This window comes from Acinonyx jubatus, chromosome A2 (genome assembly GCF_027475565.1).
Source record: "Acinonyx jubatus isolate Ajub_Pintada_27869175 chromosome A2, VMU_Ajub_asm_v1.0, whole genome shotgun sequence".
In the NCBI taxonomy this organism is placed as follows: Eukaryota; Metazoa; Chordata; class Mammalia; order Carnivora; family Felidae; genus Acinonyx; species Acinonyx jubatus.
Window position 1 is genome coordinate 110,187,875 of NC_069383.1, and position 22,891 is coordinate 110,210,765.

The 22,891-nt window shown below is 57.6% G+C and overlaps 1 protein-coding gene across 13 annotated transcripts in view; it reads right to left on the bottom strand.

Annotated features, from left to right (window-relative positions):
• IQSEC1 (IQ motif and Sec7 domain ArfGEF 1) overlaps window positions 1–22,891 on the bottom strand; it is a 460,032-nt gene that overhangs the window by 24,596 nt on the left and 412,545 nt on the right. For all 13 annotated transcript variants that reach the window (XM_053218875.1, XM_053218869.1, XM_053218872.1 and 10 more), the window contains 4 exons: window positions 19,505–20,754; window positions 6,891–7,052; window positions 3,960–4,082; window positions 2,259–2,425 (listed from right to left, as the gene is read on the bottom strand). In XM_053218875.1, the coding sequence (XP_053074850.1) occupies window positions 2,259–2,425; window positions 3,960–4,082; window positions 6,891–7,052; window positions 19,505–20,748 (1,696 nt within the window). In that variant the 5' untranslated portion in view covers window positions 20,749–20,754. The remainder of the gene's footprint in view (window positions 1–2,258; window positions 2,426–3,959; window positions 4,083–6,890; window positions 7,053–19,504; window positions 20,755–22,891) is intronic.

A 22,891-nucleotide genomic window follows, 5' to 3' on the forward strand; every position in this document is an offset into this window, starting at 1 on the left:
TGCCCCCGTGGACGTGACCTTGGGCAGATCCCTTCCCTCTGCCTTGGCTACCCTTCTGAACACAAGGAAGACTGAACAGAACACTCCTGAGTTCCGGGCTTGAAAAGATGGGATTTGGAGGGAACGGTCCAGGCTTGGGAGACAGCCGACAGCTTGATCTCCTGAGAAGTGGGATGATAACTCCCCCAGACTGCTGGGATGGTCGGGTGCAAGGCCGGATACAAACGACAAAGCCACTAATGTGAGGGTGGCCGACTGGCAGAATCTGACTGAGCAACCCTTCCCTCCCCAAGCCTTCTCTCCTCTGGGCTAATCATTTCAGGCTCCTCCTGTTGTTCCCCATACAGGGGAGTCCCAATTATGTGGGTGAGGTCTAAAGGCAGAAAAAAAAAATCAGAGTCATATCGCAAAGACCTTTAAACTCCAGCACATGGGGTCACCAACAGCATGCAGTGCACAGCCTGCTCTCTGGGCAGTGAGGGAGCACAGGCCTACACGCTAAGGCCACCGGGGACCCTGTGAAGACCAGAATCAGGCTCAGCCCCGTGAGGAGAGACAGCCCCTGTCCCATCAAAGCATCTGCTGGTTGCTCTCTCACGCTCTGGTGCTGAATTGCCATTAAGAAAATTCCCAGACTCCTTAGCTTCCTGGGAACTGTAGCTAAGACCTGAATTCCTTGGGGTCCACAGCACCCTGAGATCTAGCAGAGGGCCACACACCATGAGTGTTCTGGGCAGGGGATGAACGTCTGGTTGGTCTGAACCAAGCCCTGCCCCTTGGCTTCCCTGACTGATCAGGTCCTGGAGCCCAGCTGGGAAAAGCGGGCAGCTTGGCACTCTTCTGGATAGGCACCCCATTAGCTGGCCTGTTGCAGGGTACCCACCACCAGGGGGCGCATCAGGACAGTTCAAACCCCGGCGAGGGCCTTCCTGCCCCAGGAAAGGGGACGACAGAGCGGTGGTTTTATAGGAAATTTAAATGGCGCAACAAAGATCAAAAACTTAAAGTTTTGTCATCAGTTCAGAAGACTTAAAGAACTGGATAGGAAAAAAAATAGCTCAACAAGCTGACAAAGTTGGACCTGATTCAGACCAACTTTTTTCCTTTTTTTAAAAAAATATGACACCCTAAGGGGATCTCAGCCTGCTGCAGCTTGGTGTTTCCCAAGGAAAAGGACGTAGTCCGTCTTCCTCCTTGCAGGGACTCCAGGTAAACGAGGACATGCTGTCAGCTAACATGGTGCCACTTGGGAGACAGCCGTCTCCTTTTCAATTCCTTTCCTCTGCAACGACACCAGGAAGGCCTTCCTTCCTGCTGCCCACCGTTAGCACCTGTCTAACATGGGCCACTCGCCCTGGCCTGGTGTTTTCGTCCAGTGAATTCATTTTTACTATGGCTGCCTACGTGTGGCAAATGATACGGTCTTCCTGTTTACAGTGTGCTTATATAAGGTTCCTCTTAAAAATACACACAAAAGGCAAGTCAGGGGATGCCTGGGTCAGTCAGGCTCAGTCAGTTGTGTCCAACTTCGGCTCAGGTCATGATCTCACGATTCGTGGGTTCGAGCCCCATGTTGGGCTCTGTGCTGACAGCTCAGGAGCCTGGAGCCTGCTTTAGATTCTGTGTGTGTGTGTGTGTGTGTGTGTGTGTGTGTGTGTGTGTGTGTCTCTCTCTGTCCCTCCCCCGCTCCCACTCTGTCTCTCTCTCTCTCAAAAATAAAATAAACATAAAAAAAAAAGTCAAGTCAGTTTCATGAGGAACACGGAGTGTAGGAGAGGGCACAGCAGTGATGGTGGCACAGACTCTCTGCCCGGCCCCTCCCCTGCCTGGCTTCCCCCCTCCTGCCCTGTTCCCGACTGTGCTCCCTCACATCACCCCATCAGCCTCTGTGGACCATGTCTGGCCTGGCCCTCCCGAGCTGGGCTGAGCTTGCCCACCTGTCAAATCCCTGTGCCTCTTTGCGAAACAAGCTAAAACCATCACAGCACAAGACCCAGGTGTAGGTCACTCCGTCCATGCTCCCAGTGTGTGTCACGGAGAGTGACAGGAGTCTGCCCTCTTCAGGATGACTTGTGCCGTGTCTGTGGAGCTGGTGCTCGCCCAAGGCCCCTGTGTGCGATGGCTGGGTGCGCTGGAGCCCAGCTCCCTTGCGCTGCCCTGCGCCCAGTGCACTCCCGTCCTGGCCCCATGCCCAGCCGGGTGTGTGTGCAGAGTATGGGATGGCTGTATGCCACAGCCTGGGTCCCGGGGCCGCTCACCTCGCAGGTTCTTGACGAAGTCCTCCAGCTTCATTTTCCGCTCAGGTTTGACGTTGGGGCTGTACATGTCTGTGTTGAGCAGGATGATGGCAAAGGCCAGGATGAAAATGGTGTCTGGGTTCCGGAACTGCCGAACCACCCCAGGGTTGCAGATGCAGTACCGCTGGCTGGGGGCCGGGAGAGGGAGCAGGGTCAGGACCACTTCAGTCAGGGCAGGGAGTGGGTCTAGCCCTCATGCACGGCAGCCACCATCACTTGGGCCCTGGCACCTAATGGCTGAGGCTGGGTGCTGCCTTAGAAGCCTCAGTTTCTGCATCTGGTAAACGGGGGTAAATAACACCTGCCAGGCAGAGGGCCGCTCTATCCACTCTCTCCTTCTCACACTGGTTACATCTCCCACCTGTGTTTAGGCTGGCAATGACTTCTTAGGACGAGGACTGCATGCCTCAGTCTCCCTCGGGATTGGATGCAGCCCAGAAGGTGATTAAGTTCTGGCCAATGGGATAAGAGCAGATGGGATGTGGGCATCTTCGAGGCTGTACCTTAAAAGGCAGAGCCCACTCCTCTCCCCTGTGGTGGTGGGTGTTGGTCCTGCTCCCTGGGACCCTGAGATGAAGGGAGCCCGGCTTGGGCCTCCTTCATGCCAGCTCAGAGGGAGATGCACTTCCATCTTGTTTCAGCCACGGCTGCTGGAGCATCTTTGTTACAGCAGCTGAAGCAACAGCCTCACTAATGTATTCTGCTTATTGTTCTCATTGCCTCAAATGTGCGCCCCTGCCCCAAACTCCAAGAGGCCCCCATCCACTGGGGACTTCAAGGGGAGCTGGGTGAGGGGGGCAGATCAGAGAAGAGGAACCATGGGGTGCCAGGACTAAGGCAGTGGCTATCACAGCTCAGATGACGTGGGCTTCAATCCTGCCTTTTCCATTAGTGCCGCCACCTCCAAGAAGCCCTCCTGGAAGGAAGTGCCTGAACAACACCCCCCTCAGGGCCCCAGAGTTGTCCTCCTATTGTGTCCTCATTCCCCACCTTGGCCCCACCAGTGGTGCTGAGCCTGGAGGGCTGGGTCAGTGGCTGACTCGTGTGTCCCATACCCAGCAAGGGCACAGAGGATCCCACCCAGTCACTGTGCACACAGTCCTGGGATGAATGACTGTAGGGTCGTAGCTGCCCTTGACTGTGGGCTTTGTCATGCTAGGCATGGGCTAAGCGTGCCCACACGTCCAAAGGGGTTCAGTCTTTCCACTCTGTCCAGGGTAGGCGCTTTCGTTATCCCCACTCTATAGGCAAGGACGTGAGGCACAGAGAGATGAAGTCACTAGTGCAAAGTCACACAGCTAGTAAGCGGTGGAGCGGGTGCTACAGCCAGGCCGTGCGGCTCTGCAGCTTGTGCTCTGGGTCACTGTGTGAGACTGGCTGCCCTCTGTGAATGGGCGGACGATGGGGACACGGGCTCACGAGTGAGTGATGCTCATGAGGACCTGGAGGAAGACGGACTGTCCAAAAGTCTGCTTCTGGCGATAACCAGCACAGCCCCTGGCATGCAGAAGGGGCCACTGCCTCATCTCCCCAGGCAAGGGCAAAGCCACCTGACCCTGCTTAGGGGAGGGGGTGAAGGGGGATTTGGGCCCCGGCCCTGGGCCTCACGACCAGCGACCTTCCTCTTGCCCACGCCCACCCACGCCCTGCCTCGCCCCGGACCTGAACGCCTCGATGAGCCGCTCCACCTTCTGAGCCTCCCCTTGGACCCGGATGTGTGCCTGGAACTTCCGGAGAGCTTCGTCCAGCTCCATGGCGGAGAAATCCATCTCGTCTACCACACAGCTGGAAAGAGACACCAAGGCCACGTCAGCGCCTGCTGCCCGCAGGGCCTCTGCCGGCCTTCCTGCTGGGGGCGGAGCACAAAGGGAGTCAGTGCAGGGGCAGGTGCTGAGCTGCCTGGAGCCGGGACGGCCGGCTACCTCTTGTCCAGGAGGGTCCTCCGCCCGGCTTCCTCCAATCAGCAAACACTTCAGATTATGTAGCCCAAAGACCCCCCCTGAAACTATGGGAAGACATTAGTGCTTATATCTATGTGTGTAATTTTTTCTTTTTTCTAAAAATTATTTGAGAGAGGCAGAGACAGCGTGAGTGGGGGAGGGGCAGAGAGCAATGGAGAGAGAGAATTGCAAGCAGGCTCTGTGCTGCCAGCGCAGAGCCCGACATGGGGCTTGAACTCACACAACTGCAAGATCATGAGCCGAGATGAAATCAAGGGTCAGACACTTAACCAACTGCGCCACCCGGGCGCCTCGTACGTGTGTGATTTTCTACAGAGGAGCCAGACAGAGCCTATGGCTGCTCCTGATAAAGGCCACCGCGGCACAAACAATCGGCTCTCGGGGCACGCGGTCCACAGGGCACAAAGCGAGACGTCCACAGGGCACAAAGCGAGACGTTACTGCTCCGGTCTGCTCGGGCTGTCCGCGAGGGATGCCAGGAGCACGTGCCCATCTTCTCCAGGAGGAAGCAGAGGCCCAGGGTGCTAACTCACGCGGCAGTGCCTCTGCCCTGAGCCGGTCCTCCCACGTGGAGGGTTTTGGGGCGAGGTGCCTGGGTTTTGCCGGGGATTTTCGAGAGGCATCTTGGAGAACCCCTGCCATCCTCATCTGCCAATCCGCCAAGTGGAGGCGGAGCTGACAGAAGGCGCTGGTAACCGGGTTTTGGTTCATTCCACTCATCCCAGCGCTGACCCCCAGCATAGCATGCTCCGTTTCCTGAACAGAGAAGGCGGGGTCTGCACCAGGGACCCACTCAGCAGGCTCTGGTGTCCAGTGTATCCATTTGCAACAAAGCCATGGTCACCCCGGGTGTGGCTGCAGAGGCCTCGGCCATGGGGGGGGCCTAGTCCTCGCTTCCAGGGCCACCCTCCCTCTGTTGGGTGCCATGGGCTTGGGCATAAACTGTGCTGCCCCCAACTTCTCTGAGTGCTCACGGCTCTGGGGGCAGCATCCTCGGAGGCTGGGGCAGAGCAGGTGGGGGAGGGGGATGGGGCCACACGGAGTAATTTTGCTGACTAGCATCTGAGCTGGACGCCTGGGGTGGGGGGTGGGGTTAGGATTGCTACTTCCTCAGGCTGCTGCTATTTTCTGACGGGGAAGAACAATGCCTGGATTTCCTACCACCAGCAGCCAGCTTGGGGTGTGTGGGGGGGAATGCAGGAACGGGGGCAGGGGATGGGGGGCTGGCCCAAGACAGCCTTAGGCCCAATTCTCTAAGGACCTCATCTGCTTTCCCCTGGACTGCTTCCTGAGGCTGGGTTAAAGGGAGAGAGGGGCACTAGCCACACTAACAATGCAGCAGGCTTTTCCTGATGGGGGAACACAAATGCCAAGCAGGGAGAAAGCAGCCCAGGTGGGCATGCTGGGTGCCAGGCACAGCCAGCTGCCACCAAAGGCCTGGCTCACTGCATCCTATGTGCCTGTGCATCTACCTGTGTGTACAAGTGGGCGTCGTGTGCCCGAATGAGGACAAACGTGTGTACGTGAGTCCAGGTGTGTGTGTGGGGATGGGGGGAGCACCGAGGCCAGCCCCTCCCTGAGCCGAAAAAGAGGCCGCAGGCAGATGCCCGCCTCCTCCCAGGGAAGTGTAGAGATGGCGGGAACACGCATGGCCAGGCTCTTCCTTATTGCAGAGGCGCCTGGCCCCAGCAGGCCCGAGCCCGCCCCCCTTGCTTTGTTCTTTCATCCCGTGGGGCAGAGCTGGACGGATGCAGGGTGCTGCCCTTGTTACTAACGGTCCGCTCTTTACCCTGCTCTGATTTCTGCTCCTGGCCTACATCTCTGTGCAGCTGCCTGGTCAGGAAAATCCTCAACGGGCTGGAGGTGCTCCCCAGGCCCTGAGCCACCCTGTGCCATGCTATTCTGCAGCTTTGGCTCCTCCTCTGAGAGAGGGAGTTAGCGAGACCCGGCATCCCCTGACCCCTGCGTGAGGGGAAGACACAGGGCTTGTGCACAGTAACTGCACTACAACAGACCCAAGGGTCCAAGCGCAGGGTACCTGTCTACTCAGGGCAGTCTCAAGGAGGAATGGAGAGATTTGGGGTCCGAGCTTTTCAAACTGTCGGCAGTTTCCAGGGAGCTGGAAACCCGGCTTTCTGCAGAGTTCCAAGTAGCTGGGAGGGCTCTGGCTGTCAGCCATGGTTGGACTCTCACCCTGAGATCTCCCAGCCAGGAGAGGCAGGAAAGAGGCAGGGGAGGGAGGCACCGGGGGTCTCTCTGGGCTCCCCACCCCTCGCCCTGAGGGCGTGTTGGGACAGCTGGTAGCCAGGCTGGGGAAGGGAGCCCAGACCTCCAACCCCCCAGCCCTGCAGTGGCTCGGCTCTGCTGGAGAGGGATGGAGGTGCTGAGGGTGTGTGCCAGGGGGCCCGTGGGGTCCGTGTGTGACATACGGTGCCCGAGGGCGCAAGCACACACGTATGTGGCAGGGTGTGATGTATGAATCTGTGGGGGGCGTCCGTTTGTGTCTCAGAGCAATAAAGAGATAAGGGGAGGATTGGGTGTATGCTCCAGCAAGCAGGCGAATCTGACGCTGCGTGCGCCGCAGGTCCCTGCCCCCGCGCCCCCCCCCCCCACCCCCAGCCGTGGAACTCACTCCAGCACATCTCGGTTGAACTGTTTCTGTCGGTTGCCCAGGAACTCGCCGATCATCTGCCTGCTGAGGCCCTTGCGCTGCAGCAGGAAGTGGGCCACCCCCACTGGCGTGTCAGGCACAAAGCCACGTTCGATGAGGTACTGGACGCCCTTCTCAGGCTTCCTGGGGATGGGATGAGAGAAAGGCTTAGCCCTGGGTGTCCCAGCCCCTCCTGGCTTGCCTCTCTCCTCCTTGGGTACCCTAAGTGCCCTATCCTGTTCCACCCGGAGCCCGCAATATGGGGGAACCCGGGAGTGCCCAGACTGTGCACCGGGCGTGGGCTGGGACTGGGCCACTGGCAGAAGTGTGGGCACGGGTGCTGGAGCAGGGACCCTCCCCACCCCCCTACCACTCTGCATGGCCCTGTACTTCACAGCCAGGCAGACTGGAACCCCCTGCCCAGCATATGCTGGCCTGCCCTCCACCCACCGAGAGTAAACAGTCTCTACTAGGCGCTGAGCACTTACTCTGAACACCGAAGTCCAAGCACCTACACATATTAACTTACTTCTCACACTCCCCCTGCCGGTCGGTACTCTTGTAACCTGGGCTGTTTAGGAGACTGACAGCCCTGTCACCTCACCAGGGGCCTCAACCACCCTTGTAAGGACTTCCTGAGTTTGAACAGAGTCAGGTGCCTGGAATGATCTGTGCGGTAAGCACCGTGGAAGGTTCTCGTGACTAGCTCCAACTTATGGGAGAGAAAGCAAAGGTGCAGCATTGACCCCGCCTGGGCAAAGGGAGTTTCCGGGAAGGGCTGGGCTGGCCCTGCAGGGCTGAGTGTGTCCACCTGCACTGGGAGCCATGGGGCCCTGGTGGGCTGTGGTGGAGGGAGCCCCCTCAGGGGCTGGGCAGGAGGCCCAGGACAGGCTTGGCTGACCTCACAGGGTGGTGTGACGGGGCCGCGTGTGTGACCCTCGGAAAGCAGGTGTCCTCTGACAACCCCCGAGCCTCAGACGGGCCCGAGGAGCTGTGGAACCGCTGTGGTGTACCTGGCACCGTGCAGGGGTGAGGTCAGCAGGGCTACCCGCTAACTGGGAGCCGTCCCCTCCCTTGCTCCAGCAGGTAGAGATCCGTGTACTGCTGTCCTCCAGGAGCCTGGAAGGTGAGAGCCAGTGTCCACCTGTCCCCGTAAACCATGCAGCTCCTGGCTGACGGCAGCGTCCGGCAGATACTGTATTTCCACCTGCCAGCGAAAGCAAACTTCCTGCTGCAAGGTGACCTTGCTATTTTTACCCCAGGATGACCACACACCCTAACATCGCCTTCAGGAGTTTTGGCAGGGAGCAGCTGCTGGCCAGCTGGGCCCAGCACAGAAGTGGTGACAGAGTAGCATTGCTCCCCCACCCCTGGTGGGACCCCACCTCCACCCCCTGCCACATACCCCATTCCTCCCCATGACTCTGGTGTATCCAACCTAGAACTGCTCCCGTCCCAGGCCTCCCCAGCCACTCAGCTGCTCATGCTGTGGTCAGGGCAGGCCATGCTCCCTCACAGCCCTGCTCCACGCCAGCCCCTACAGGACCCCAGCCCTGTGGCAAGGGGTCACCGCGGCAAGCCCGCAGATGGGCTTTCTTTAGCTCATGCGACATTAGCGGAAAGAATTCTAGTTAGTCGCCAGCATTTAGAAATTGGGAGAGCTCAACACAGAATCCAGATTTCTGGCTTCTCTTGAAAAATCAGGCCATCTGGCACTCCTGGGCCTGTGCTCCTGTGTGGCAATGACTGGAGAGCTGGGCTGGACCTCCTCGCTCAGGCACCCTGCATCAGCCACCCACCCTGGGGCCTGCCTGGTCCCTCCCCTGAATCCCCAATATGGGGCCCAGATCCAGGCCCAGCCTGCCAACATCACACAGCACGTCAGACTTCCAAGATTTGGTCTCCTCTACCCGGGGAGGAGCAGAATGCAGAGGGAAAGCGGAATGCACTCTGGAGGGAGAGTCTTACAAGGGGCCAGGGGAATGCGGATTCTTCAAAGATTAAGGACAGAGAGTCTACTTTTCACTAGGCCCAGCTCAGGATGATAGCAGTGAACAGGGCTGGTCATGAATAAATGCCTAGCACAAAGGCAGGCTCTAACCCTTGGTCTCAAGGACAAAGGGACAGAATGATGGCAGGAGGGTGTAGGGAAGGTCTCCTGCGGGTGAATCAGAGGACTTCTCTGAGCAGGTGACATTGGGCACCTAAGTTATTAAGGAGCTTCCTAGGTGGAGGCAATAGTGCATGCAAAGGCCCTGAGGCAGCCATGGGTTTTGCAGGATTGAGGACCAGGAAGCTGCTTGAGGGTGGCTGAGAGTGGGGGCGTGAGGGGAGGGGCAGAAGAGCAGCAGGGAGGGTGGGCCAGACCCCACAGCACTGTGCAGGCCACAGGGGGAATCTGGTTTTCCTCTGAGTGGGGTGAGAAGCCCCGGTATATTAAGAATAGGGCAATGATGGGATCTGATGTCCATGCTTAAGAAGCTCCCGCTGTCTGCTCTGTAAAGAGCCAGGCTAGGTCCAAAGTGGGAGCCCAGTGAGGAGGCTCCCACAGGCATCCAGACTACAGTGCAGGAGGTGGAGAGAGCAGCCAGTGTTCAGACACAGCTCAAGGGTAGAGATGACAATATTCGCTGGTGGATCTGACTTTGAACCCAACGGCCCCAGCTCCCAGTCTGAACCAAATGTGGGAGGGACTGATTCTACCTGGCAGGTTTCACAGTGATGTCGCAGTAGGAAGGAATCTGACTGGGCCTTGCGCAGGGACCAGGAGCTCGCTGAGCAATTGAGAGGGGAGATGTGGTGGCAGAAGGCATGGAAGGGAGCTGGGGTGGGGAGTGCGGGCCAGGCTGGGAGCTCCAGGGTCAGGATGAATGTGGCTATCCAAGGAAGCCTCTGGAGTGGCTGGGCCTGCAGCAACTTCCTTGACAGCACGTGGCCAGTGCACTGGATATCTGCTGCTGTGAGTCCCCTGCCTGTCAGGACTGTGCTGGCCCCACCCTCCCTGGCAGTGCAGTGAGGCCCCCAGCGTGCTCCTGGGGGCCCTGCCAGGCGGTGGTCCTGGATCCACCTGCTCCCTCACACTGTTCCATGCTGACTGAAAGGGCATGTGCCCACAGATCTTGCTAGGCGTCACACACAGTGACCTGCTGGGTGAAGGGGCACAGGCGGGATGAGTCATGAGTGCTGCCCTCCCACCTCCCCTTGTGGCAGTTAGGGGACCACATGACATGCTTTGGCCAATGCTCTTCCTATGAGAGCTGCATGATCCCTTATGGCGATGGCGCCTTCTCTTCCCACAGGGAACCGGGAAGGACACCCCCGCTGTCTTGTCCCTGAGAGACTTGATGAACAGAGCCCCTGGCCAACCTATGATGGATGCCAGCGTGCCAGAGAAATTAACCTACGCCGTGCCAGCATGTCAGAGCCCACCCAGACTGGCCGAGGAGGGCTAGTCCGGCCGTGGAAACTGGGTCACAGAGCGTCCACCCAAGCGCAGACACGGTGGTGGGGCTCTGTCTCCCTCCCCACCTGTGGCTTTACATTCCCTTCCTACAAGGGTACCGTGGGACTCCCGTCTGGAACCCCAGGCTCTAAAGACTGAAGAGGGCACAGACTGGGGCTCACCTGGCTCCTGACCCTTAGGTCCGGCAAGGGTCTGGCCCACACAGAGCATGCCCATCAAAGGAGGCACAAAACGTGCCTTGGAGAAGGGATGCCTTAGCCTGGGTCACCAGGACCCTATTTTAAAACCTTTTCAGGGCCTCCTAACCCCTGCAGGACAAGATCCGGTGGACAGTCTTCCCCTTGAGTCACTTCTTCATTCATTCCACAAACATTTACTGAGTACCTGCTCTGGGCCAGGGGCTGTGCTAGCATACCTGTGGTCCAAACAAAGTCCCCATCCTTGAAAAACGCCCTACCTGGAGCGCGATAAAGAAGGGAAACAACTCCCGGGATATAGAAATGCTCACAGCATAGGAGTCAAGGGCATGTCCTCTGGAGCCTGGAAGAGGGGGACCTGCTAGAAGGAGTGGCAGATGCAAAAGCCTTATTTGACTCGTAACTAAAAGGGGGCACAGAAAGGTCAAAGAACTTGGCTCTGGGTTACCAGGCGAGAGAAAGCATGTCGGGAGTGTCAACCCACTCCTCTGCTCCAAGAGGCCCCCCAAAGTTCCACTTCGCCCTCCCCACCATCACTGCTGCTGGAAATCCAGTCTATCCACCTGCTGAGCCGGCTTGCTTCTCCCAGGGCCCGGCGTCAATAGGTGCCGAGAGTGACAGCTATGCCATCCACACCTGACCTGCTGCTGCATTCTGGGCCCCACCAGAAAGGGCCCTCGAAAGGCATCAGCAGGACAGGCTGGAGCGGAAGAGTCCACAGCTTGGCCCTGCTGCCTGCCACCAGGCGGGGCCGGCTTTTCTCCACGTCAGCCGCTGATTCAGACTTGGCTGTGACAGGCGAGCATGCGCAGACCACACGGGTGACGTCTCTTACGTGCATCTCCCGTCGCAGGGCTGTGAGCAGCCGGCAGTGACGCCACGCTTGCGGGACTCCACTGAGGGCAGTTACGAGGCTGGGCACCGCACTTAGGGGTCACCCACTTACTGGAATGCGAAGCTAAGGGCTTTGCAGGCTCTTTTCCCAGCAGCGGTCTGCAGGGCCAACAATGGGCTTCCCCTGTCGTTTCTAGTTGCTGGAGCAGCTGAAGAGAAGTGGGAGTGGGCAGCTGTCCACACCTCCCGGCCCGGCGTCTAGGCCATTTGGATGGCCCTCGGATGTCCCACCCCACCCGCTCTTCCCCCTCACCCCGCGGGCTGACCTCACCCCCAGCCTGGCCAGTCAGAGCTCGGAATCCTGCTGACCACAGCGAGCAGTGCGGTGTGAGCTGGCAGGAGCCAAAGAGAGAGGAGAATCTCTTTCCCCTGGGGTTGCCGTGAGGCTGGACCGTGAGCCCAGGACTTCTGGCAGGCCTCCCGCCCTGGTGGGGCAGAGGACGACTCTGGGGCAAACGGCTGAGAGTCGCCCAACGGCTTTTCAGGTCCAGAACCAGTAAGGCCTCTTTGCTTAAACCAGTTTGATTGGGTTCCTGCCACTTGGAATGGAGAACGGCCCTGACTCACGGACACCAAAGCAAAGGTCTGTTTGCCTACGGTACCCCGGGGATACTCTGCGGTCAGGAGGCCGCGCCATCCCCGTGACTGGTCTCAGCTGGCCACGGGGACAGGTTCGGTACTCAGACAGCTCCTGCACACCTGTAAGCGCCCTCCGCTCCGGCAACGCAGGCTCAAATGCCTCCAGTGTCCTACCAGGAAGTGACCACCTGCCATCTGCTCGCATGCTTCCAGGACCGGCAAGCGCACCACCGCCTTTTCAGACTGTATTTCGTCCAGCTCTGATCTTTACGAAGTTCTTCCTGATGCCGGGAACCCAGGCTGAGTGGGGCTCGCACTTATTACAGAGAGAGGAGGAGGAAGTGCCCTCCAGCGTGGCTGTATGCCCTGTGGGGCCTGCTTTGCCACTGTTTTCTTGCCCGAGGGACTCAGCATAAGCCCCCCCATCCTCGGGACAGGGCTAGGGACCTCCAGGGCTGTGAGGGCAGCGAGGGCCATGGGCTGGATGGGTAGCTCATGTCCAGGGTAGTGGGACGCTGACCTTCCTCTTAGCAGCTCAAGGTGCTCCTAGATGAGCCAGTCATTTAAACTGTCAGCACTACCAGCAACGGTGAACAGCCCACTGGAACCCTGCAGCACGTCCGGCTCTGTGGCCTCGGGCGAGAGCTGACTTCTCTGAGCCCCGGCTCCCCAGAGCCAAGCGTCACAGGTTCGCTGCGACAGTTCAGGGAGGTGATGCACACGGAGTGCTGTGCACGCTGCCTGGGACCTATACGTATACGGGCTGGCTGTCGTCGTGCTTAGCTTCATTAATCCCAAGAGACAGTCGCTCGTGAGGAGCACGCGGGTGGGGCTAGCAGATCGGAAGCCCGCCCCCAGCCCTGCTGCTTACTGAGAGAGCCGGACCCGGCTCTGCACCCTCGGAGCCCACTCCCCACGCAGGCAGAGTGCGGCTGAGCGCCCGTGGATGCAGGCAGGGTGAAATCTCAGAGCATCCCAGACTCCCGCCAGGGCTCTCCGCCTCCCGCAGCGGCTCCAGGGGGCAGCAGGAGTGCAGAAAGAACAGGCAGGGTGGCAGCTTGGCAGGCCCCAGGGGCTGGGCATGGGGTGGAGGGGAGGCCTGCCTCCAAGTGCCAGGCCCTGGGCTGGAAGGGACCTCAGAGGCCCCTGTCAACAGCTCCCAGCCCGAGCAAGAGTCGGGGCACACCAAGTGGTTGTTGAGGCCCTCCTTACATGCTCCTCAGAAGCCAGGCGCTCACTCCCTCACGAGGCCCCTGTTTTATCACAGGGCAGCTCTGGGGATGAGAACACTCAGAGGTGGGAGAGGTCTGGTCCACCCGTGACGAAGGTGGCCTCTGTACAGTCACCAGGGCTCTTGCCGGAGTGAGAGGGGCATGGCAGAGGGGAGACCAACACAGTGAGGCCTGTACCCGTGAGCATGTGTGTGGAGCACAGCAACAGGAGACCACATCAGGGCCATGGGGGTAGGGACTCCAGCTCCTGCCACGGTGATGGCCCAAGGACCACCACTGCTGGGCTGTGTGGCCTCCCATGAGTGGCGTGGCTTCGCCTCCTGAACTCTCAGTTTACATCCGCGGCCCAATGAGCTGATGGGGGTGCACAGGGCTACACACATAGAAGTTCCCACACTGCATTCTAAGAGGATGCTATTCAGGAGCCGGGTGGTGGGGGGGTGTGAGTTCCAACCTGCTCCCCCGACTCGCGGTGTGACCTCAGGCAAGTGACCCTCTTGGAACCTCCGTTCACCCATCTGTACAGTGGGGTTGACAACAGAATCCCTTTCCCACAGAGGAACGGGATTTAAAACACGACAGGCGCATAGAAGAGTGTCTGGCCCATTCTAAGCACATGTCACTGTCAGCCACTGTCATTCTTTATGACTGCTCTGTCTACCAAACCTCCTGTTGGGTCCTCCTAAAGCCTGAGTTCCTAGAAGCCCCCTCCCCTTTGCTCTGGGCACAGGAGCCCCAGCTTCCACCCATAAGCACCTCCTTGATGGCAGCCTCCAGGCAAGGCTCTTGGTTCCACTATGTAATCATCACTAGACCCTGGGAGGCAGAGACCTTGTGCCCATTTTCCAGGTGTAGCCCGCAAGGCTCAGAGAGTGCAGGGAGTTGCCAAGTCCCTGCAGCTGGGATGTGGCAGAACTGGGGCTGAAACCCTCCCTCCTCTAGCTCCTGGACCCCCATCCTCCCTCCAGCGCTGTGAGCTGAATGAGTGGCCCGGGGCTTGCGAAGGGCAGGTGCTTGGAGGAACAGCTGGATGTCAGGCAGACTGCTGCCTCCTCCGGGATGCCCCTCTGGCCAAGTGGCCTCACGTTCCAGGGTCTCTTCCTCCCCGACCACGGGCTCACTTGCCCACTTTGGGTGTATCATTCAGATCCGCCATGTACCCCTTTGGGGGGCTGGGGTTCTGTGTCGGGAAAGCTTACTACTGGGAGGGGGTGGGCCTGGGGCAGTCAGGGGTACGGGCAAGGGTCGGGGGCTGGGAGACAAGTGACCCACAGGGAGAGAGGGGAGCAGAGGTAGGCAGTGGTGAAGAGGAACCTTCTGGGGAGGAACCCCAGCCTTGGGCTGCTCAGTGTCCACTAGCATCTTCTGCCCTCCCTCAGCTGGCAGCTCCAGGGAAAACTGGTCACATTGCTGGGAGGCTCCGTGGTGGGGGGGGGGGGGTATGCCAGTGGGCATATATCTGTGGAAGGGCCTTATGAGCTGAAAAGCTCGATCTGTGTAAGAAAGGTGTTCAACTGTTTAAATAACACGATTTTGGAAAAGTGGTTTCTCCAATACGACAACCTCTGGAGGTAGGAAACTGAGGCTCGGCGGCGGTGAAGGCGGAGAGGGAGGAAGCCCAGTGCTCTGTAACACACTCTCACAGCCCTGGAGCCTCCCTGGTGGGCAAGGGGAATGCTTCACATGGAGGCCATGGGCTCCTGCCATTGGGGGCCAGCCCCACTGCCCTCCGCCACACCCCGCATGGACAGAGACTTGCTGCTGACTGTCCCTCAGCGCTCTAGAGCGGGGCTGTCCACGAGCATGTTCTGCGGGGACAGAACTGTGCTAGATCTGTGCTCCCAGGCACATAGCCACGTGTGGTTAGTGAGCTGCACCGTGGCCAGCGCACCAGAGGGACTGGATTCATGTTAAACTTTAGTTAACTTTAATTTCGATCGCCACCAGTGGCCGGACCTCAATGCTGTTAAAGCACAAGTTCCCCCAAGTTATTCTCTGAGTTGAAGGCAATGCTGGTGAAAATTCAGCCAGGATCGCTCATGGGTCTTAATGCGAGACTCCCAAAATTCACATCGAAGAGTACCTGCCCAAAATAGCCGAGACAATTTTTAAAAAGAACCAGAGAGGGGTTTTGTCCTAACAAGAAAAAAACCCATGAAACCCAAAGTCTGATGCTTGCACAGAAACGGACAGGTCCTCTAACCATGAACGCGGATTTTTTCTGTTCCCTGATCTGTTCCAGGCCCCTAAAACACTGCCTGGTATAAGTAGCAGGTGCTCAATGAATATCTGTTGAATGAGTGAAAAGATCATGAGTGAAAATATCAACAGATATCAAGTATCTGTTGAATGAGTGAAAAGATTCATGTAGGAATTAGATGGAACTTGAAGTCAATGGAGACGGGACAGACTGTTCAATAAATTGCTTGGAAACAACTGGCTAATCTATACAGAATAATAATAGGGCACGCTCAGTCCATTGAGCGTCCTACTCTTGATTTCAGCTCAGGTCATGATCCCAGGGTCATGGGATTGATCTCTGCATCAGGCTCTGCACTGAACGTGGAACCTGCTTGGGATTCTCTCTCTCTCTCTCTCTCTCTCTCTCTCTCTCTCTCTCTCTCTCTCTCTCTCCCCCCCCCCCCTCTGCCCCTCTACCTTGCATATGTGCGCGTGCTCTCTCTTAAAAAAAAAAAAAATTGGACCCCTCACCTTGCATGGTTCCCTGAAACAAATTTCAGCTTAAAGTCCTAAAGGGCATACAAATATCCTGAAGAAAATATTTTAAAACTATATTCATGATGCGGGGCAAAGCCCCTTTTAAAATAAAACATGAAACACCAAAGAAATGAAACAATACTCGTTAATTTAGCTAATTAAAATTAAAACCTTCCTGTACAGCACACTGGATTGTATATTTGCAAGTTGCTAAGAGAGTAGATCTTAAACATTCTCATCACAAGAAAAAAGTTGTAACTATGTGTGGTGAGGGATGTTAATGCATTGTGGTCATTTTGCAATATACGTAAAAATCGAAATCATTACATTGTGCATCTGAAACTGATGTTATATGTCAATTTATCTCAATTTAAGAAACACAAAAAATAAAAAAAACTTTTGTTAGATGAAAGAGCACAAAGTTAAAAGACAGAACCGAGAACCACTGAACTGCACACTTTTTATAAGGGTGAATTTTATGGTGTGTGAATTATATCTCAAAAGAAAAATTAGAAAGAGGACAAGTGACAGAAAATGTTTGTAATTACAAAGGATCAGTATCCATGATAAATAAAGAACTACTAGTAAATCAACATGACAAAAACTGAGCAAAAAACATGAACTAGAGTGTATTATGCTAAGCAACATAAGTCAGGCAGAGAAAGACAGATGTCGTATGATTTCACTCATATGTGTAAGAAACACAACAGATGAACACAGGGGAAGAGAAGGAAAAATAAGATAAAAACAGAGAGGGACACAAACCATAAGAGACTCTTAAATACAGAGAACAAACTGAGGGTTGCTGTGGGGTGTGTGTGTTGGGGGGATGGGCTAAATGGGTGATGGGCATTAGGGAGGGCACTTGCTGGGATGAGCACTGGGTGTCATAGTTAAGTGATGAATCACTGGGTTCTACTTCTGAAAGCAATACTACACTGTGTGTTAAACAACTTGAATTTAAATAAATACATATAAAAAATATATATAAACTGGGGGCACCCAGCTAGTTTAGCAGAGCATGCAACTCTTGATCTCGGGGTTCTAAGTTTGAGCCCCATGTTGGGTGTAAAGATTACTTAAAAAAAATCTAAAAAAAATATATATAAACTGGCATTTTATAGAAGAGAAAATACAAATGGCTAAGACACATACAGATGCAAAGCTAGAAAACGCAAACTAAAACGACCAAGAGAGAATTATTTCTACCCTCTGATTGGGGGTGGGGAGACAACACGGACTGTTGCCAAGCATGCGGGAGCAAGATGACCTTTCGGATCCAGCAGCAGAGAGAGGAAATGGGCAGAGCCCCCTTTTAAAGAGTAAGTTGGCAGCTCCTATTTCAATGGAGAACGTTCCTACCTAAGCCCCCATGATACTGCTTTTAGCTAGCTTCCCTGCAGACGCCCTTGGGAGTGTATGCTAAGAACAGATCCACACTCCTCGTCATAGGTGGTTGGTAATCATGAAGAAGAAGTAGGAACGACTGGCCGGATCGGTGATGTGAATAGCCACACCAGGACCCACTACACAGCAGTGAGCAGGAGGGAGGTGGCCATGCACACGGACGGGGGAGATCTCCCAACAGCAAGCCGTGCGGCGATATCCTAGTAGAGGACGTCCACAACTCCAGGCCCCAGATGATGTCAGGAAGGCCGCAGCAACTGTGGCTAACACTTGGATACGACTTACTCTGTGCCAGGCGCTGCTCCGAGCACTTTACACACCCGCTCGCGTACAACTCACACCCTGCGAGGTGGATGCTACTGGGCCCAGCCCCACCGTACAGAAGAGAGGCCAGTCTGAGCCCGGGCAGGCTGTCTGCAGTTCCTAAGAGCACACACACCCACGCACGGAATAAAGATCTGGGGGGAGAGGCTCCGAAATGACAAGAGCCAAAGGGAATGCTATCCTAACTGGAAGGCTTTCATTTTCCGTCGGGAACATATTCCCGTGCCGCACACATAACTCAAAACAGAGCTAATCTACACAGACCAACACTGGTCGGTTGAGGGACTTTCTTCTGCACTCCACCTGCCGATGCAGCTCGGACCCCCACCCTCAGGACGTCTCTGGCAGTTTGCCAGTCCAAGAGGTCGGCTTGGACACTAGGCGAGCCCCAGGTCATTCCAGCCTCCCCCAGGAGGGCACGGGCCTGGGTCTGGGAGCTGGCCTGTGCCCAGGAGCAGGTGGGAACGCATTTTCCGGACAGAGCTCAGGGTGGGCTCAGCAGGATATGGCCCTTCCTGCTAGTGCGCTGCTCCAGCCATGGTTCGTGCAGTGGTGAGGCTGTCCTCACGTGCCGCGAGCCACGGGCTGATGGGAGTCTCAGGAGAGAGCACCCTGGCAGATATGAGGTGTCTGAGACTCTTAGTTCTTAGCTGAGTGAGGACCAGTGACCCAGAGACCTCTGGCTGCTCCCATGTAAATGTCCCGTTCCTTACACCCACCCTGTGGGTCGAGGCCTACTGAACCCCCAAGACTGAGCAGCACTTCCATTTGTGCCAGGGATGGCTCAAAAGTGGCCCCAAGTCTCCCTAAATCTAGAAGAGGGCACAGGGAAGAGTAGAGGGCATGTGTCCATAACCACCGGGCAGTCTGGCCACATCCCCAAGTTGGAGAGGTCAGTGCCAGGCTGACGTCTGATGACCCCCAATCCCAGAGGCCCCGGGGCTGGAAACGATGTGAAATATGAGGTTGAATAACCAGAGCCCGCCAGCGTCTCCTCCTAGGGAGTAGTCACAGCTCCCCTCCCCTTCCGCTTGCTATTTTTGGCCGGGCTAAGAATAGCCTGCTTTAAATACCCTTCTCCCTCCTTAAATCTGCTCTCAGGACTGCCCCCACAGCACCTTTCTAGAACTCCTGGCGGGTAGTGGCCACTCAACAGACCCAATTCACACATCTCCCACAGGACCTTGCTGAGATTTCTGCTAGAACCGGGTTTATCTGTGTCCTTCCTCCCCGACGCACGCCTCCGAGCCCAGCCTGCACCTGCCCTGGGAGATCTTGCTCAGACACGGACACCATCATGCCCTCGCCCAAAGACCTTCGTGCCCCTCGTCACCCAGAGAATAAAATCCAACCCCCCGAGCCTGGTATTCATGGCCAGGTGCAGCGTTTCACAGCACATCAGCCTGTACGTTCATGTTTCCAGAGAACCTACTGTATGCTGGGGGCTGTTCTAGGTGCCAACAGGGCCCTGAACTCCTGTCCCCATGTTGCTCTATCAGAGAAACCCTTCATTCGGCTGCGGCTCTGCCTGTGAGCCTCTGCTCCCCCCACGACAGGGTCCTCGGGGGCCGGTGGGGGGCGGGGGAGGGGCCGGGCCCACTGCTCACCGGGCTCCAGTCTCCTCTATGACAGCATCGGCTATGCCAGGTGCTGCTGGAGGTGCCATTAGCGCAGTGTCACGGCCTCACGCGTGCTCATTTTTAAACCACAGGTGTGTGCAAAGGCCCTGGGGCACGAGAGGAAGGCCTGCCCCACGCTCCCGCGGGGCTGGCAGGCACTCACTTGTTGAAGAGATTGAGGCCAATGCGATAGTGCCTCTTGCGGATGACGTCGTTGCTGAAGGCCGGGGAGTCCCAGCTGTTGCGGGTCTCCTTGTGGTAGGTCTGCTTGCTGAGCGTCTGTTCCCGCAGGCTGTCACGGGACGACGATTCAGAGCTGCAGTTGATGGTGTCGTTGGAGTTGGACGTGCTGTTGATGCTGTCGTTGTCCCCGTCCGAGTAGTCAGACTCGGACCTGCTCTGCCTGTTGGCCGAGCCGTTGATGGCCAGGTGGCTGTCCAGGGGCCGGGGGGGCCGGGGCCGCAACTCGGGCTCCTCCCGGGGAAGGCTCTTCGGGGGGCCGCCCAGGGGGCCGTGCTTGGGGCTGCCCTGTGGCCCGCCCAGGCCGCGTTCGTAGGCGCTCTGCCTCTTGAGCGAGCCGCGGTCTGAGCGGTCGCTGAGGTCCACGGAGCTGTCGCTGGGCGGCTCGATGGTGAGCAGCGGGAGGTGCTCCACGCGCAGCCGCTGCTCTTGCCGCTCGAGCGACGGCGTGCTCCGGCAGCTCGTGTCCGTGTCCCCCTTGTCGTCTTTGTGGGCCAGCGCCCAGTAGTCCTGCGAGGCGCCCCCGGCTCGCAGCCGCGGGTCCGACTCGGCGCTGGGCGGCCGGTGCCCGGCCTGTGAGAGGGGCAGGGGGGGCGACAGCTCCTCCTCATCGATGTACAGGGTGACATCGCTGTACGAGGCCGTCATCTCGTCCAGTTTGTGGTGGTCGGCGCCGTGCAGGGCCGGCGTGGGCTCGGCATCCCGGGCCCGGCCCGTGTCGGCAGGGGGCGCCTCCCCCGAGTGCAGGCTGCGGCAGTGGAGGGCGTCGTCGATGGACTCTGCCAGCGATTTCACCTGCCGGGAGAAGGCGTCCTCCAGCTCCGTGATGGCGTCCGCGAAGTCGCTGGGCGGGGCGGGAGACTTGAGGGCGGGCGGCTCGCCGAGGTCGCCGCGCTCCGACGGCACCAGGGCCCCCAGCTGCGAGCCGTCGTCCGTCAGCGAGACCTGCTTCCCCTCGAAGTAGGAGCTGTGCACCTTCTCAGGGCCCTCGAAGGAGAACTGCATCCTCATGTTGGACAGCACGATCCGGCGCGACATGCGGTTCTCCGACATGGAGCTGCGCAGGCGCTCGAAGTTCTTGTTCATCTGGTACTGGCGGAAGGCCGTCTGGATGGTGCGGGCCGCATGGCGCGTCACAAGGCGGCCTCCATACTTGCGTTCTAGCATCTCCACCTGGGAGGGGAGAGGACAGGACGGTGAGGACAGCCCCGCGCGCTGGCACAGCGCCTTGCCCACCCATGCTCCTGCTGGCGCCCAGCCCCGTGGCAGCACCATGTGGAGAGAGGGGCCTGGGCACATCCCAAAGTTGGTTCCGGCAACCACGGAGGCGAGCTGGTGAAGGTGGGCAAAACGGGGGTTCCCAGGCCAAATAAAATGGAGCGGCACCACGTGAACGCAAGATGTTCCCTGCGGGACTTCTCAGAACCTTTAAAAGGTGGCGAGTTCCCAAATTTCTTTGGCCACAGAAACCTTTGGCCCTAGTGCATCTTGCGGGCCTGTGGTTTAATGAAACTTGGGAGATGCTGGGAGACGTGAAGGCAGCCCCTGCAGAGAGGAGGGACCCACGGCACGAGAAGGTTAAGAGACCCGCCAAAGATGTCAGTGAGATCCCGGACGCTGAGCAGGGGCTGCAGGCTTTTGGCCTTATTTCTTCTCTACAGCAGACAATGTGCTCTGACTAGCTGGGGGCAGGTGTGTGTGTGTGTGTGACTGAGCTTCAGGGAGGCCTGAGAGAATCACCTTACTGAGGCACAGACTTCGAGGCCAGATGCCCACGCTGCAATCCCACCCAGCCCTCGTTAGCTGTGTTACTCTGCATAAGCCTTGAAGCCATGCCCTTCCCCACTTTCCGCATCTATAAAGTAGGGGACAGACTCAGACCCACGTTGTAGGATCACGGCGAGCACCTGATGACATAGATGCTAGAAGGCCCTTGACGGCATTCCTGGAAGGTGTTTACAATTTAGGGGGTCCCCAAGGCCCCTCACTAGACAGATGGGGAAGCTAAGGCCCAGAGAAGACACTGAGCACATGGCTGGAGGCCTCCAGACTCCAGAGTGAGTCCGGAACCATGTGTCCTGCTCATCCCTCTCCTTGATGAGGCACGGAGATGGGGCAAGGCGGCAGGCAGGCAGCACTGCCTGGGACTCCCCCATGTGACCCACGAGCCTCCCAAAGCCCTGAGGCTCATGCCAGCGCTCGGTGACCAAGGACAGCCCAAGGGCTGCTCCCCACGCCTTGTTCCTGAGTAGGAGCCCGCTCTGTAGGAATCAAAGAGAACTCAAGACAAGGAACTGGTTTCTCGGCCAAGCCAGGGCTTTTGGGGTGCTGGGCACAGGGGGTACCTGATGTGGGGCCAAGAGAGGTCTCAGGTCCTCAGGAGTGAGGCACATGTGCACCACACCCTGCTTGTCTAGACCCCACCTGCCTACTCTGTGCCCGGTATCACACCAAAGCTGGTGGCAGAGAGAGATAAGGTCCCTGCCCTCAAGAAGCAAACAGCCTGTCCAGGGGAACAGACACACACGCACCTAACTGAAATAGAACCAGACGCTCAGCAAATCCAGGCTATGGCCCGAGTCAGGGGAGAGGGTCACTCAGAGCCGCGGTGGGGTGGGCCGGGAACAGAGGGCTTGGAGCTTCACGCACATCAGTGCAGGTCCTGGACCCCTCACTTCCTGGCTCTGGGATGTCAGCTCCCCCCGAAAACCGAACGTGCCAGCTCTCTGGGGCCCACAGGCAAGGGAGCAGCAGGCTGGGCAGAGCGGCTCCCTTCAGAGGAGAGGAGTGTGGAGTGTGTGTGTGTGTGTGGTGGGGGGGGGTGGATCAAAATGACTTTTCTGGGCCCAGAGTCAGCCAGGGTGGGTCTGTTTTTTCTCCTGCCCTGAAGTTACTGAACACCATCCAAAGAGATGACCTCACTTCCACATCTGTAAGCAGACTTTGTTTTCTTGGGGTTTTGAGTGGGGCTGTGAAAGCCAATGGAGCCGATAAAGGGCCCAAGGCTGAGCTCTAGGGAGCCGTCTCTTCTCCGCCGTCCATGGCTTGTGTTGTGGGTCCCCTCATGTCACCTTTGGGGGTGGGGTCACGATGGCAGTGCCACCAGCTCAGATCCAGGGTTCACTTCAGGGCTCTCTCTCCCCTGCTGACTTTGGACCTCAGAATCCAAGTAGCAACCCTGCTTGCCTGAGACCGGCTCCCCAGATCTGGGGGAGGGGTCAGGGGAAAGAAGAGGGACTTTGGGAAGGCAGAAATGGGCTCTGTTTTTGTCATCAAAGCCCCTCTCGGTCCAGGACACATGCTGGCCCAG